Source organism: Carassius auratus, unplaced genomic scaffold (genome assembly GCF_003368295.1).
Source record: "Carassius auratus strain Wakin unplaced genomic scaffold, ASM336829v1 scaf_tig00001881, whole genome shotgun sequence".
NCBI classification, from domain to species: Eukaryota; Metazoa; Chordata; class Actinopteri; order Cypriniformes; family Cyprinidae; genus Carassius; species Carassius auratus.
In genome coordinates, this window is record NW_020523411.1 from 2,207 (window position 1) to 19,597 (window position 17,391).

Here is a 17,391-nt window from a genome sequence, read left to right on the forward strand (position 1 = left end):
TGCTGAACTGACACAAACGAAACGTAGCCTACTGTTTACGACGTGAATGGTAATAATTTCATAAAATAATGAATGATAATTAATAAATTAAACTTTGTAGCCAACTAGATGTGCTTGTTGGAACTTGTGAAATAAATCTGCATGATCACTTCAGGTTGGTTTGTAGTAATGATCAACTTTGCACAAGTTTACGCGGTGACTAATATTTTCTCCAGTCCAGGAAAAACAGCAGACACGGAAAAACAAATGAGCAGTTACGGCGTTAGTCATTCTCGGAAATGTAATAAAACCACCACCATAAATATTTCTTATTAATCAACATTTTATTTACAGAAAGAACATAAATGTGTGTGTGGACTGTTGTCATAACGTTTTCAAAAGCAGGATCTTTTTCCCCTTTCTACAGAAAGCAGGAAGAGTTGATATCAATGTTTTAACCAAAGACCAATCTTGGAAATTGAGACGAAGCCTTTATTGATCTTTTGCAATGCTTCTGCAAACATTCCCACCCCTCACCCCTTTGCTAAAACCCCACTATTCATCATTCGCCTCCAGTTCCCCTGCAGCCATGGCATATCGAAATAAATGCTTATAAGGGAAGAAATAGACAAATGAATCTCGATGCACTGGACTGTGATGGACACAAGAAAACAAAAAGCACACAATGATGGAGTTTCAAGAGTGCTATTAGTACAGTGATGGCAAGAACTGTTATACTAAAAGAAATATTATGCAAAACCTCCCTTCACTCTAGCTCTGACTTGCTTATAGTCCAAAACACAATTCAAGTCTAAATTAGGGTTTACATCTTTAACAGTTTCTGTGATGGTGGAAGGACTTTCCAGTTGAACCATTTCCAGGTGAAATTACTGTTTGCATGTGGTTTAAATCTTGCGTCTCTTTTCCGTTGGTGTGAACGTATTCATTTTTTCTAGGTTTCCTAACAGGCTAAGTCTGCAGCTTGCCAGAACGGGTGCTCTAAACAGGGACTAGTCTTCTGCTCCTCATTAACGCAGAGCAATGAGAAGAAAAAAAAGGTTAAAAGAAATATAAAAAGTTACCTCCCTCCCACAAACTAAGAAAACAAGGGACAGACAAATGACAGTCAGTTTTAATGCACGCTTCATAGCAGAAGTCTGCGGCTACCTCCCCAACCACTGTTAAAGAAAGCCGTATGAATAGATCATCTGCCCATGCATCTCAACAGCAGTGAATCAGGACAAAGACATTTTTTTTGTACTAATGTGCATTTAAATCACAAACTGTCTGAAGTTTTCTTTTTACTTTTGTGTTAATGTATTCTTTACAGTTTATCATAATTTTTTGTTCCTAAGACTGTGTCCTTTACATGAAAATGAATAGGTCTTGGCAGAACATGGAGTTGTGTTCACTCTTGACTTCCTTTTTCTCTTTTTGTCTCCCCACACACATTTCTAGACTTCAATATTGTTTCCGGCATAAAGCCTGGTCCATGTTCGGGCTGAAATAGACAAACAAACACAGAGTTAATAAGTGTTACACATAAATTCCTGATAAATGTATCTTCAGCACAAAGAAAAAAATCATAGGTGCATGACTTCAACTCCAGTTGTGTGAACAAAATGGGTGTGTTTTTTTACAATTCATAACAAATGTAAAAAGCGATGAGCAATATCCAAACTATGGACTTCGAAAGCAATTACATGAGATAAAATCTATTGCGCAAGAGCAGTTTTATAGAAGACAAAACATCTTTGGTGTACCACAGAAGTCAGCCATTAAGGTTTAGAATGTATGGAGGCTCATTTTACACCACAGTACGTAAAAAATAAAAAATAAAAGTTGCAAATGCGAGAACAAGTTAGAATTGTGAAATAAAATATTTGCAATCATCAGTTTTTTATTCCACCGTATCATCAATTTTCAGTTTTTCATTCCACCGTGGGTGAAAATATTGATTGCGATAAGTAAATTTTGATTAAAAAAAAATGTCAGAACTGCTGGATGTAAACTTAAAATTCCGAAGAAAACAGTCAACATTACGAGATGTAAAAAAAAAAAAAAAAATTGAGAAACTCAGAATTGCAAGACAAGTCATAATTCTGAGTTTCTGTCTCACAATTCTAATTTTCTCGCAATTTCCAAGTTTACTTTTTTTTTTACATACAAGTTTATATCTACATTTTTTTTCTCAGAATTGCAAAGAACGCTGAACTGTGAGAAAAATTCCACCAACTGCCAAAAGGATATCATGACTGAGCAAATAAATTGTTTATTTTCAACTATTCCTTTAAATGCATTTAACCAGCACCCACCTGTCTCTATGGCTTGAGCTTCATTAGTCTTCCACTGTTCTGCAACGTCGTTTGCTAGAGGATCATCAGGGTTGGGAGCGCTTAGTAATGCCTGGATTGATAGCAGCACTGTGCGGATCTGCAAGGCTGGAGACCACTTATCTGGGCGACATCACGCCATGGAGAGAGAGAGACAAGAGCATTAGCAGAAAAGTCTAGAGAAGTATACTAGCTTCCGTGGCTTTTTCACCGTCACAGGAGATAAAAAATAAATTTTCACATTTTCATCATTTAGAATACTGTAAATGTTTAAACATTTTCGTGTTTTACATTAATTTGTTGTTTTAACACCAGTTATTTAAAAAAAAAAATTACAACGAGACAAATCTCAAAATCGTCCTATTGAAAACAGATGGTTGACAACATTTCATAAATATTAACTTTTTATAAATAAAGAAAATAGTCTTCACAAATAAATAAAGAAAATAGTCTTCACAAATAAAGAAAGAAAATAGTCTTCACAAATGCGTGACCTGTCGTAGACTCAGAGGACTGATGCAGGAGCAACTAATGGCGGATTTGCCACCAGGGGATCTCAAGGCCTGCCCTCCCTTCACGTATGTGGGGCTAGATGTCTTCAGACCATGGCACATCACTACCAGACAGTGTTAATTTTGACACGAAATTTTAATTTAGTTTTAGTCTTAGTCTTTTGACTATAATTCTTTTTAGTTTTAGTCAAGTTTTAGTCATCTGATTTGTTTTAATTTTAGTCTTATTTTAGTCGACTAAAATTGCTTGGTATTTTAGTCGACTAAAATTGCTTGGTATTTTAGTCGACTAAAATAAGACTAAAATCAATAACAGATTTACTAGACAATTTTTTACAGCTGGTATAGGAAACAAACTTAAACAAAATATATAAAACACAAATTCAACTTTATTTCAACACAACTGTGTCTTTATTTCGATTCAAAAGCTTTTATGCAGCAACAAACACTGTCATGATAATGTAAACAATAACTAGCTGCCAATTGACCATCAATAAAAGAAAAATAACGTTAGGTCCAGGACCTTAAAGCTTACAGCTGAGCTGAACAATAAGTGCATACATTTAAAGTAAATATTTAATAAGTTGGCAGCTAGGTGGATAAAAAAAGTAACAAGATTTTATAAGGTATTCATTTGTCTAGCAATATTGTATGTTTTAAATACTACAATATTGCTAGATTTGTATGTATAATGATAGGATGTGAACATTCATGTTTCACATGACTAATATAGAAATATTTGTGATATTGTCAACAAGTAGAACATTATAAAATATACTAAACATTAGTATTAATCAAATGTATTTATCATGATATTACGTATTAGTATTGTGCTCGCATCTAATTTGAAGAAGGGGCTATTTTACAGTACTTTTCAGTTCGTAATATTTAATGCTACAACATCTACGCACTGCAGTCTTCCAATTTTGCTTAGCTCAATAAACAAAGAACATCGTTGTGAAATTACATTTGAGAAAATGTCCGGGTGGCTCGTCTGTAAATGTAAATGTAAATGTAAATTGGTTGTGTTCTTGCCACGAATGATCGCTCCGCGTGCTTTACACTTTGTTTTGTTTTGTTCGTCGTCAAACGTGAAGTGAGCTGTGGACATTTTGTCGCTCTTTTAGACAGTAGGGACTTTAAGCAACAGCTGCGAATGGAACGGCTACAGCGACCGGAAGTTTGCCGTCACACCGCTGTAGCCAAGAAGGTAAAAGTCACTAAGCAACGGTAAAACAGAACAGCGCAACGCAGCATTAATTCATTTATTGAGATCCAAAAAAATATATAATTTAAAAAAGCAAGAGAAGGATTGCTTTTGGCGTTAAATGACAATCTTTTGTCAGAAGAGGAGTTTTTAATATTGTATGATGTAAATAAGTCTAAAAACATAACATTTATTTACCTAACCTCTCACGTTGTAGCGACTCCGGCAAATCAGCTGTTCTCCCGTAGTAGACCGTTAAATTAGAACGTCAGAAAGTAGCAGTTAAATTCGCGCAGGCGCAATACGCCGTTCCACCAGAGGCTGTTGCTTAAAGTCCCTATCACCTCTTCGAATGCCGACTTCCCGGGAGCTCATAAAAACTGAAAACCTTCGCTTCACGTCTCAATAAGTCAGGCTCTGATTGGTTCTCTTCTCTCATGCAGTCTGTTCTGTTTTGCCGGTTCTTTTGCTCATTCCTCGCATCTCTGCCGTCTGCTGATTTGATTTTCGTCACAGTCTATTTTCGTCTCGTCCTTTATTCGTTGACGATAATGTCAATCAATTTAGTCATAGTTTTAGTCTCCATCAGTGCCTTCTATTTTAGTTTTCGTTTCGTTTTCGTCGGCAAAAATATATTCGTGACGAAAATAATGACGAAAATATTTAGTCAACGAAATTAACACTGCTACCAGACATACAAGAGGAGGTCAGCCTGAGAGCAAGAGGTTGTTCCATATTATTCTGTTGTATGAGCTCCAGGTTAGTTCACATAGAGGTGATTGCCTCAATGGACACTTCAAGCTGTATCAATGTCTTAAAGCGTTTCTTTGCCATAAGAGGAACAGCCAGACGATGAGCGCAGACCAACCAGACAATGCTGAGAGGTACCTACACCAACAACGATGCTCCTGGGTGTTTAACCTTCGCACATGGGTGGTTCATGGGAACCCCTCATTGGAGTGGCTCGAAAGATCCTTGAGTCAATGCTTCTTGAAAATGGCACTCGCCTGACCCATGAAGTCTTGTGCACACTAATGGCGGAGGTGGTAGCAATTATGAATACAAGGCCTCTGGTTCCAGTTTCAAATTATCCATTAGATCCATTCATTCTCACACCATCTATGTTGTTAACTCAGAAAGTAGGTACTCCACTTCCTTCAGGAGAATGGTTAGGAGAAAGACCTCCTAACCAAGCAGTGGAGACAAGTACAAGCCTTGACCAACATGTTCTGGCACCATTGGAGACAAGTGTACTTGTCAACTTTACAAGGCCGGAAAAAATGGACCAACTCCCACCAAAATCTGCAAGAAGGAGATGTCATCCCCCTCAAGGACATCCTAGTTGTCCGCAACAACTGGCCTATGGCGATAATCACAAAGGCTATCCCTGGAGAAGACAGGAGTCCATAAGGTGGAATTGAAGACACAGAAAAAGGACATCCAAAAAAGTACATTAGACCATTGATAGAACTTGTTTTGCTTCTGAGTAAAGAATGATAGAGGAAAACATCTTGGCGCTCTCCGGTTTTACGGTTTAACTGGTTACCGTGTGATCTTGTGACCAACTTCCTGGTTCAGGTCTGATATTCTTGCACTTTTGGCATTCTGAAAAATGTAGATGTTTTTAACTCGATGCGGTGCAGATGCGCCTGGAAAAAATAAGCGTGTTGCGAGAGCGCCGCTTCCATTATGAGCGCATGCATCGCGCGCCTACATTGGAAATAATGAACTTGAGCGCGCAAAAGACGTGATATGTGAACGGCCCCTTAAAAGACAGCGCGCCGCGAGACAACAGTCACAAACCACCGAGCTACCCCGAATCAGCTCCAGATCTCTGGAAACCATGCTAAACCATAGCAGAACCCTGATTACATTTTATGGTTTGTGATGCTAAAGAACATTTCACGATATCTCAGACAACTGTACATTTATGGCTACTGTGGTTTAATTATAAACGCCATAATAAACTCATATTTACCATAGTAAAATAATTTTCTTTGCCTCTATTATTTTATACTGTTGGTTGAAAATGAATAAAGGTTGAAATATTATATTAGAAGTTGTACTTATATATATATTTTTTGTAAAGTTATCCAAAGGATTCATTAGCTAATTAAAAAAAGAACATTAATTATTTATTGTAATAAAAATAATTGTTAGATTAGTCGACAGAAAAAAATAGTCGTTAGTTGCAGCTCTAGTCTCATCACACCAGAGCTGTCAAACGTGTAGAGATACAATGTTATTTCTACAAATAAAAATGAACAGTGTAACAACTTACTAGCCACAGAGCTAACTTCTGAAAAAGTACATGAAGACTGAAAATAAAATGCATCCCCCAGACAGCAGTTATTAGACATGCGACCGATAATACTGTTTGTAAGTTTGATTATTATGCCGTTAAAAACACAAAAAGATAAACACAAACTCTCCATATAATCTAAAATGTTGCAGAATGCTGGAGGAGAATGAATTTACTGGGGTTTGACAGAGACGTGACAATATGCGGAAATTTATGCGCAATAAATTCAACTATTCACGCAATCTTGTATATCATGAGTGCGTGCAATAAAACGTACTGTAAATAACCAGCAAATATATTACTACGCCAGCGGCACTAACTTCAGCTGCAAACACTGTACTGGCCACAACAGCACCATTTCAAGCCCGGTTTACACCGCATTTCTCCACGGTGCTGCTTCGGATGATATTACACTTTATTACGTGTTGTACACACACCAGGAGTGGAAATTAATTTTATTGTCCACCGGCCGGATGAAACAGTATGCTATTTTTATTTACCCGCCATGGTGGCCGGTAGGTGAAGTGAGTTTACCCACAACACAAAATCACCCGCATGTGGCAGGTGCTAATTTCCATCCCTGCTGATGACATTCAAGTTTAGGTCACAATGAGTCAAATCAGTATCATCTGTTATTTAGAAAGTTTCAGAAGATGGAATAAAATTATCTCACCTTTCAAAATATCTAGACATATTCTTCCCAGCTTGTCTACATTGGGATGATATATTTTGGTCATGAAGCGTACTTTCGGAGCTGCCATGGGATATTCTTCAGGAAGAAAGAGTTCAAGTTTAAAAGTTCCTCCCTCAAATGGGGAGTCTTGAGGTCCGGCGATGACCACATGGAAGTAGCGAGCGTTCCCCTCATCTGGCTCTGCCTTTATACCTGGCACTGGCTCTGCCAACAAACGCTGTGTTTCCTACACACATACATGAAAAAGGATCAATTAGGCTGGATCATTAAGCATCTACAAACTAGTTATTTAGCAATTTGCCAAAGCACTGGTAGTGAGACAGTTGAGTACACAGGAATAAACAAATCAGCAGAAAGAGCCAGCATGTAATGCACACAGTGACAACTGTTGTTTTCGCTTCACCAAGTAACTTTGCATAATGTTCATGTAACAAAGAATAATTGTCCTGCATCAACACATTCCAACCGCAAACGAACCTGTATGGTTCGGTGATACATGGCCTGACAAGCCATTAAGAATGTTATGGTCTAGATGTTAGGTTAATATCTTTTTTTTTTTTTTTATTAGATATTAACATGACCAAGCCCAGACGAAACTTTTAGCACAGATTGTCAGGGTGAAAATGGCTTAATTTAAACATCCTTACTGGAAGAAAAAAAAAAAGTATTTACCAAATGAACAAAAATGTTCCTGTGGAAATCTGCAGCTTGCTTTATTTTTATTGTATTACACCAAGTTTGTATATCACTATTCAAAACCTGGGGTAAGCAAGATAATTATTTTTGGTAGAAATTGACAGTGACAGTATATACATATTACTGTTACAAAATATTTATATTTCAAGTAAATGTAAAAAAAATCCTGAAAAAAAAATGCATCATGGTTTTAATAAATGTATAACTTTTTAACATATATAAAACATTTCATATATTTCATATATATATAAAATGTGCAAATCAGCACATTAGAATGATTTCTGAAGGATCACGTGACTTGCTCAAAAAGAAAACTTCAACAAAAAAAAATACTTTTATTGTATTTTTAATAAATAAATAAAAATTCAGCCATGGTGAGCATAAGAGGCTTCTTTTAAAAACCTTTTAAAACAACCTTACTCACCCCCAACTTTTGAATGCCATTATAGGCACAACTATTTGAACCTTGAAAGGTTTCCTGAAAATGTATGCATCTTAAATAAGAAAAGTGCTTTATCGTAAATATTAACCAAGTCACAAAATTTGTGTTTAAATTTAGTTACTAACATCAGAACTACAATATTTACAGCTAATACAGCACCCATAACCTTCAGCAGGGCAGAGGACAATCTTAGATCTTATACTACAAACACTACTGGTTAAGCACTATGACAATGTTTTCAGTAAACACTCTTCGAACCACATTAGAAAAGACAGTATCTTGCAATTTCAATATCAAGCATTATTTTTATAACATGATTAGTCGTAACGCTGTCCTGTAGCTTGCACAGCTCAATGACATTCAGCATGGTATTAGATCTCAAACTCACGAATATAACTCATGTAATACCAGGTATACACTACACAATTTTCATCAAATCATTTGCTCACTGTTCCTTTCACACTATAAAACTGTTATCATGGTATAATTAAGTTGCTGTGTTTTGCACATTATACTTCGTTTTAGCGACTGGGGGTCACACATTACAAAATATTTTACTATGAAGACTCTTAACTATGAACAACTCATGCACGAGAAGTGATTTTTAAAAAAAAAAGTACGATTTTACGTAAGAAAAAAAGATGTATGAGTGGAATTATGGCACAAAACTGGACTTCCTTCAAATTAAAAGTGGTGGTTGGTTGACTGAAGGTGGAATATGACCTAATTTGCAGCAGAAAAAAAAGAAAACCTGTTTGTTTAACCCATTGTTTAAACCTGGCATTTTATCTGAAACCAAGTCTTCAAGAGTCTACAAACCCAATCAAGACAGACACTTGGTGTCCCATGAAAGAGACACAGGGCTGAATCTTGAAGCGCTTTGGAAACTCACACCCATATGACTAATGAGAATCTGATATCACCTGTGGAATGATTGGGTCTGGAGAGGTCATTCATCTGAGAACTGCTGTACTATTCTGTACTCCACCTGAAAGATTGTTTACTTGGAATCTGAGAACTCACGTCAAAAAGTGGACATTATCATCTTAGTGTCCCAAATCTGTTTCCAAAACACTTCACACTCCAAAGCTACCAGTCCATTAACCCAGTTCAAAGGATGAGGGTTCTATGGCTACACAATGATGAACCTGTAAAACAAGAATCTTCTACAAGAATTTCCAGTTTTTAAACCAGAGTAAATTATAAATTATAAAATATTTTTACAATCCTGATTTACAAAGAAAATCAGGGGTGGTTTGGGGGTGGCACGCTTATTTTTAAAGTTTTTGAAATTTGCATATAAAATGAAAACTTTTTAATCTTATTATATCTATTTTTAAATCTACATTTACTCCTATGTCCGCAAAGCTGAATGAAACATTCTTATGATCAATATAATATTTTTTTTCAGAAATCTTTGATTAATAGAATGTTCAAAAGAATAGCATTTATATACTGCAAAACTATAAATCTTCGCTGTCACTGTTGACCATTTTATTGTGTTCATACTAAATAGAAAATATTTAATTATTACTCCAAATCACAGCCATATATTTTTCCTAAAAACGTTTCTTAAAGATACTGTTAACTTAAGGCACAAATGTCTTCACTGTTATTTCTGTTAACTTAGCATATGCAGAGTACTCCGAATGATCTTCCCCATATTTATTCAGATAACCCACAGACAAAACCATGCAGAGCAAACAAACAAGAGAGGGGCTCCCTGCCATGGTCTCATGCTTAGGGGACATTAAAAGATTCGATTACTTCCTTTCCTTTATCTATCACAAAGAAATTAAGGTTTTTGAGGAAAACATCCCAGGATTTTATATATAATAGACTTCAATGGAACCCAGCGGGTCGAAGGGTCCAAACTGCAGTTTCTGTGATGTCATGCATCATGTAATCCCGTTGGAGAGGTCAGACACAGTTAGCGCTTCGTCTGTGTACTCCAGCTCAAAAAGGTATGGTAGGGCGAAAATTTCACTTTAAAGCCCCTTTCACACCGCATGTCGGACCCGGCAAATTGCAGGAACATTTGTCACTTGTCATTACGGGCCCTTTACAGGTTGTGTGGGAAAGCACGCACATACACTGGCAGTGTGAAGTGCAAAATCTAGCGACCCGGGAAACAATTGCCGGGACACATTACCCATGTATTTGCCGGAATTGCAGTGTGTAATCCTGCCCAAATGTTCACATAAAGAAAGAAGGCGTGGTTTCAGTAACGCAGTTAGTGTTGAAGCAGCCATGTCACAGAGATGCTGTGTGTTTCTAGGTGAAAGCAAAGCATTATATTGGGCCTTCCAAAAGTAGATGCATTAAGGAATCTTTAAGATTAAAGTATTTGCTTTTGCGTGTGTGTGTGTGTGAGAGAGAGAGAGAGAGAGAGAGAGAGAGAGAGAGAGAGAGAGAGTCACACAGTGGATTTAGCGGTCTTAACTGTGGCTTGTGTACTGAAAACACATATGAGCTCCATCACTGTGTCTGCCAGGTCACTCTCCTTTCGGGATTAAACTGATGTTAAGATAAGGACATTATTAACTGTCTTTACATTTATTTTGAAAGATGAAGCTTGCAATTATGGAAAGGGGCATTACATTTACGGTGAGTGCTTGTGGTGTAAGGCCAATTACAATGCACAATGCACTGGGTCAGCTGGCCAATCAGAGCAGACTGCACTTGTCAGGAGGAGGAACTTTGTAGAAAACAACACGTTTGAGATGGGCGAGGCATGGAGGACTTACTATAATGTACAGTATTTGAAAAAATAATGTAAAGGTGAAGGATAAATATGGGCCAATTAATGCGCATCTTGTCAGTAAAGCCGGTTCTGAAATCAGCAGTAAATTACAACACGTGCGTGACTTGTATAGCTTAATATAACGTAAATTATGTCCTTACTAAAAATATGTAGAGGAAAACCCATTAAAGATAGATGTTATAAAAAAAAAAAAAAAAACAGTTTTATACATATTTTGGACTATGTGGGGTGCCATTATTCTGTTGATGTAATATGGTTGCACTCGGTGAGCTACTGCCGCTACTTGATGCAACACATCTCAGAATAGACAATTCTGAAAATAAAATACTGATATGATGACTACAGCTACTGAAAAAGCTTACAAGTGGTGATGGATATAAGTATAGGCTTAAACCAAATGCCGTACCATCGATTTTTCCCTACAAAGAGTCTAAACGCCCCAGTTCTTGAGGGAGAAACTCCTCCAGCGGCCGCAGCATCATGATTAGCGTCGGCATGTTTAAATCCTAACAGGATGGCATAGCGTTTCTTGTCTCAGCCGTCTCAGTAGCTGAGGTCTACTAAAAGATTCAAAGGCATCAGGGCTGAAGTGAAGATAAAAAAAGTGGATCTTTTAGGAATTTTTGTTCGTCCACATGTATCTTCCCACTCTTTTCTCCTCTTCTTATCACTAGGAAATCCGTGAAGTCTTATATTGCTTCTCTTGTTGCCCCCCCGACAGAAAAGTACATCCAAAAGCCACACAATGTGGTATCATATCATAGTTGTGTCACATTAAAAAGCTCCAGGAGTTCACCGACTGCAACCATTTGACGTCATCAACGCAGAATGAACTGTGCACATAATGGTAAAATAATGGTGCCCCCCCCCCAGTGTAAAAACGTTGATTTTTAAAAATATTTCATATACATATTTATTGGGTTTTCTATTACATATTTCAATAAGAGACATCATGTGTTATATTAACATGTCTTAATACCCAGGGTTCCATTTAAAGCATTTCAACATATTCTGTTACACCAAATACACAAAATAATTATGTTTAAAAATAAAAAGCATCATATGACCCCTTTAGATATGCATTCTCAGCCCTCCAACTCAAATTAGTCAGTCATTTTCCCAGCCAACCAGAGATGCAATACATTCAACTAACAGTATCATCCCTGTGACCAAAAAATCCTGGCAGTGCAATATATTCAGGCACTGGATGATAACAGAAGTGGACAATGCAAAGGGAGAAAAAAATTTATAATATACCCAAAAAATGAAGACACATCTAGGTTGCACCAGGGCATTAACTAATAAATCTAATTTCTTCTTAAATATGCAGAAACATGCATTCAAGAGTCGAGATATTATCAGGAGGAAACAGCTGGTGTCCTTTCATAAGCCATATATCTGTTCACTGGAAACTGAGGTTTTAAAAACATTAAATGGGGGGATCTGACATTATTTGCTAATTCTTGTGTTGTTCCAAAAAAAAAAAAAAAAAGGCAAACTTTCATTTTGTCTAACATTTCTTTCTGTGTTCCAGAATCAGACTGACATACACCTTTTTATTTTTGGTTTAGAACTACACAAGAGTGTAGTTGATGATGAGGATTTAAATGTGATTTTTTTTTGGTTAACTGTCACTTTAATTCAGTGTTATACTTTTACTTCATCTGTGGGTATAAACGGTAGGTCTTATTTAGAATGTGTTGTCCTTAAATTATTGTTTTATTTAATTATCTTATATTGTATTTTATTTGACATTGATTTCTGCTGTCTGGGGCCTGCCGTCATTAGCTCATTTAGCAGCAGAAGCACCGCGACAGCTTCCCTAGCCTACAGGAAGCGGGAGAGCCCGATTCTTTAGTTTATAATCGTATCCTAAATCGATAGATAACCATCCTGCACGCAAGAAAATAGACACATGACTGTCTATGAGTGAAATCGTTAAGTAAATAATCGCGTGACTGCTTAAATTCGATCATTTTACGCCTAGCTAACCGTCTCTGGAGCGGTTAACGTTAGCTCTCAAGCTCACACACAGCAGCTCGAGCGCATGCAATGAATCTCCCTGTCACCGATTAGACTTCGGTTAGTGTGGGAACGCTTGTCATTTCGTAATGCTTTTGATTATGGGTTCCAGATAGCAAAGAATAAGGGCCATTCGCCATCTTTCACAGCGGTGGATGTATTTTTAACCCACCCATATTCGGGATATGAGTGAATGCCCCGAAACGGAAGTGGCTAACAAACAGAGTGCCAAATGCTAAGCCAGCTGTCGCTTCTCTTTGGCTGATCCTTTCAATGATATTTGAAGTTTTCGTGGTATTATAATTTAAATAGATTGGCTAAACATGTGTAGTTTGTCTCACTTAACGGTTACCTTAATGATCCTGCGGGGCAACCCTGCCATCTTGTCTTGAATGCGGATTTTAGGTTTGACTCTCGGTGCCTCTTACTTCGTTTGCATTGACGGCGGAGACGCAGTGCACACGGCACGCCTTCCGGGCACGTTGCGTCTTAACGCACGCGGAAACGTATAAATTCGCTGAAGATCTGGAAGTTGTAGTTTGTGCTGAATGCAAGCAGTTTCTCTCACACATTCCGAAAGAAACCCCACATGATTCAGGTAAACTGTGCCTAGCTGGCACATGTATTTACAATAACCCTCTGGCAGTCAGGTTTTAAGGGATACGGCAGTTATAGGGTTAATCCGAATCATATAGACTTTGAAATCACATTCACAGAACGATGTATATAACTTTAGTAACACTTTACAAATTAATTTATAAACATTAACTATGTTAACATGAACAATAATAATATAGCATCCATTCATGTCAGTTAATTTTTACCAATTCCAAACCTATTTTAATAACTACCATTCATTTTTATTTAATAATTTATAAGTGATATATATAATTGTCCATGAAAGCTGGAAGAGAAAAGCTTCTTATGTTCAGGTGTACAGAATTATAAGACATGTTTTCTTATACAGATGAAATGCCCCAGATCAGCAAACTGACATAGAATCAACGTCGAATCTATTTTATTTATTTTTAACGCTTATAAAAATAAAAAATAAATAAAAATATACTATAAAAATAAAAATATACTATAGATATTCAGTAGCCTATATGACCCAAAGTAACTATTAACTAACTACTGTTTTTTTATCCGAAACTTTTTATTACTCTTACTCAAGTAACTGTTCAGACTAGTACTCTTACTTTTACTTGAGTAAATATTTCTATAAGTACTTTTACTTTTACTTGAGTACAATTTTTGGGTATTCTACCCAACTCTGGCATTTATACCATACGTCTCACAAGGAGCTGAGGTGAAGGAAATCGGCACCTAATAAACAAAAACACGAAATAAAACTTTTGACCACTAGGGGGCAGGCGTATTTAGTACAAGCAATTGCTTGAGAACCGAAATAAAATGTCATGCGTATGTAACAATGCCACTATATTCCTTTCTTAAAAAAAAAAAAAAAAAAAAAAATATATATATATATATATATATATATATATATATATATATATATTGTTTATACTGTTCTACTCGATCCCCTTCACTGATATTCCCTGGGACTAATTCAGGCTCAAACTGATAAGATAATATAGACACCATTGTATACCATACACTGGAGCACATGCAACTACCCATAATGGTAAGGGGGAGTGTTACACTGCACCCCATAAACACAATCAAGCCTTCAGAAAAAGCTGATCAAATACATCTTTAAGTTTTATGTATGTTTTTGGCATTCCAGAATGATTTTGTCTGATCAGGGTTCGAACTTCATGTTTCGATACTTTTCTAAAGTTCAGATGCTGATGTTGAGTTGGTAAGCTCATTTTCCTTTCTCTTCTCTGTTGTCCTTACCTGATCTCATGTGACTGATCATAACATTTATGCTGGTATGGCCGAACTGGTAAAACAGCATTCCTGTTGAGTGAATCTGATTAAAAGGGAATTGCGTAGGGAGGTGAATCATTTACTTTCTCAACATTGATGAGAACCAAGTTTTAGTTCTTGGCTAATTCAACCTTTTGAAAGAACAGGGTATAATGCTTACTTGGACAATATTGTTCTGTATAGTTCTTCCTGGTCTGAACGTTTAGAGCTTTTCTCTAATCTAACCATTAACCTTTGCAAGTATGAATTTGGAAAAGCCACTGCGACACAGTTTGGCAGGGCTCTGTAAGAACCATTGATGCTAAAATGCATTTGAGTTTTCCCACACAATTCCATCTTGAACTGTATTGTTTTGTAGGGATGCTGAAGTACTATTGAGTATTTTTTCTTAATTTTGTCAGTGCACACTGAATGGTTAGAGGGGTCAGCTGTGGTGTAATGGTTAGAAAGTTGGACTTGTTACCTTGGTTGTGGGTTCAAGTCTCAGGTCCGGTGTCCTGACATTTTATCCTACCCTGTCAGATTTTCCTACCCGGGTTTACTGCGCACGCGCACATCAATATCGCGTCCTTTGTCTCATGCTAAACAACGATATTTAATGTATCTGCATTACTGTAAGGGTAGGTTTAGGGTTAGGGTAGGTGTAGACTTTAATAAAAACGCAATCTAATTGGTAGAAAATAATTTTAATGTTGGTTTCCTGTAACTGTATCCCTTCTAGCTACAACCGCGAATATAACACATAGTTACTGTATTTGCAGTACTGTAAGGGTATGATTAGGGTTGTGGTAGGTGTAGACGTTAATAAACCATAACTTTACAGTAGCATTTTTCGTTGTGGAATTGTACTACCCACTGTTTTAGTGGGAGGTAGGAAAATCTGACAGCGTAGGACAAATCGACAGAACACCGATAGTTATTTGGGGGTGAGTGAATAAGCAGCGCTCTCTTCCACCCTCAATACCACGACTGAGGTGAGACCCTTGGTCAAAGCACCTCCAACTGCTCCCTGGGCGCTTTGATTGTTCTGTTGAGCCCAGAGAAGCCTACAGTCAATTTCTGCCTTTGAAAATCCTAAAGCTTTATTATCAAATACACCTGTGCTGAGTACTCCTAAATTTGAGAAACATTTTCTAATTTCAGTTGATTCTAGCACTTGTGGTGCCAAAGTTGATCACCAGATAGTTATTTTACATAATGCTTTGACATTCCTTATGTTTGTTGATTATTTGTATTTTTTAATCAAACATGCATATTACATTCCTCTTTCATTGTGGCAGAATGTGTAAAAGGAAATACAACTATCTAGGGAGCTACCCTGGTTAACCACCTACACCAACAAATGCAACAATGGAACAAATGCAGTAATATCAGACACACATGGAGTCAACAGCACTTGCCAGTATCCTTTTAAAAGATCCAACTTCGTAATTAACTGTGCATTTCCGATATTGTGTATTGTATAAGATAAAAAAATACATGATTACATAAATAATAATAATTTATTAAAATAAAAGAAATAATACATATTGCCTTCTTTAATTAAAAAATAAAACAACTCAACTCAAGCTCATCTTTGCATTAACTCTGTTGTAGCCATCAACAAATAGCCAAAAAACAAGTTTGTGTAACTCTTTTTCATTTTAATATTTTGAGCAAGGACTACCAATCTGTCTACTTTACCCATTTATCACGGATTATGTTGTAGGTTCCATTCTAAAACTGTTCAACATTTTTACTGAACAAATGTACAAATCTCTTCTAATGAAATGTTTTCACAAACTATTTTTTCACCAAAATGAAAGACCAACTGGTTTCAGTCAAAAAGAGTACAAGGGTTTTCGTACAATGAATTCTCTTACAAGTGCAGTGCAAAATATGCAAGGTGTTTTTATTGATTTTTTTATATTTTATTTGGATTTTTTCTTCTACAGGTAAAGCCATTGCTGCCAGGTATTTGATCTTTGCCGAGCTTGATGATATAGTCTACATAAGTTACCTCTGCTTTGGGCCCGTTTTTCTTCCTCCTCCTTCCTTCGTTTTCGGAAAGCCCATCCCGATGGCTTGGGTGTTCTTTTCATCATAAAAGATTTATATATATATATATATATATATATATATATATATATATATATATATATATATATATATATATATATATATATATATATATATATATATTATATATATAATAATATATATATTTTACCCCATCATTTAAAGCGCTAAAACCAGCTGTCAGATGTTTTCGCGCCACTCTCGGTTGCTGAGCGTGCGTGAGTTTGACAGCTGCCTGTCAGAGTGACTCAGTCTTTTTTTAGGATTGTAAATCTAGTAAAAGAAATGGACAAATACAAACAGTGTGTGCACAGTGCACAGTAAAAGTGTACTCCGTTTGCGCAGCTTTCATAATATGATACATACATTTAATTAACTTTTTTTTTTTTTTTTTAATTCTGCAATTTTGCGCCCCGTCCAGCAGATGGCGCCCCAGGCGGCCGCCTGTGTCGCCTGCAAAGCGGCCCTGATGTACAGGGTTGATCTAAA

The 17,391-nt window shown here is 36.6% G+C and overlaps 1 protein-coding gene across 2 annotated transcripts; it reads right to left on the minus strand.

Annotated features, from left to right (window-relative positions):
- Positions 1-450: 450 nt before the first annotated feature.
- LOC113069627 (ubiquitin-conjugating enzyme E2 N) lies at positions 451-13,456 on the minus strand. 2 transcript variants are annotated; one of them, XM_026242794.1, is made up of 4 exons: positions 13,304-13,456; positions 7,007-7,253; positions 2,295-2,435; positions 451-1,480 (listed from the first exon to the last, which is right to left on the minus strand). In XM_026242794.1, the coding sequence occupies exons 1-4, from the start codon at positions 13,331-13,333 to the stop codon at positions 1,434-1,436; spliced, it is 465 nt and encodes a 154-aa protein (XP_026098579.1). In that variant the 5' UTR covers positions 13,334-13,456; the 3' UTR covers positions 451-1,433. The 2 variants fall into 2 exon arrangements, with proteins under 2 accessions (XP_026098579.1, XP_026098580.1); XM_026242795.1 differs by lacking the exons at positions 451-1,480; positions 2,295-2,435 and adding an exon at positions 2,726-2,928.
- Positions 13,457-17,391: the final 3,935 nt, after the last annotated feature.

Coding starts and splice junctions, on each gene's coding strand:
- LOC113069627 (XM_026242794.1), bottom strand. CDS start 13,333: ATGGCAGGGTTGCCCCGCAGGATCATTAAG. Junction 2,436..7,006: donor ATGTCTAGATATTTTGAAAG/GTGAGATAATTT, acceptor GATGTCGCCCAG/ATAAGTGGTCTCCAGCCTTG. Junction 1,481..2,294: donor AGCTCAAGCCATAGAGACAG/GTGGGTGCTGGT, acceptor TGTCTATTTCAG/CCCGAACATGGACCAGGCTT.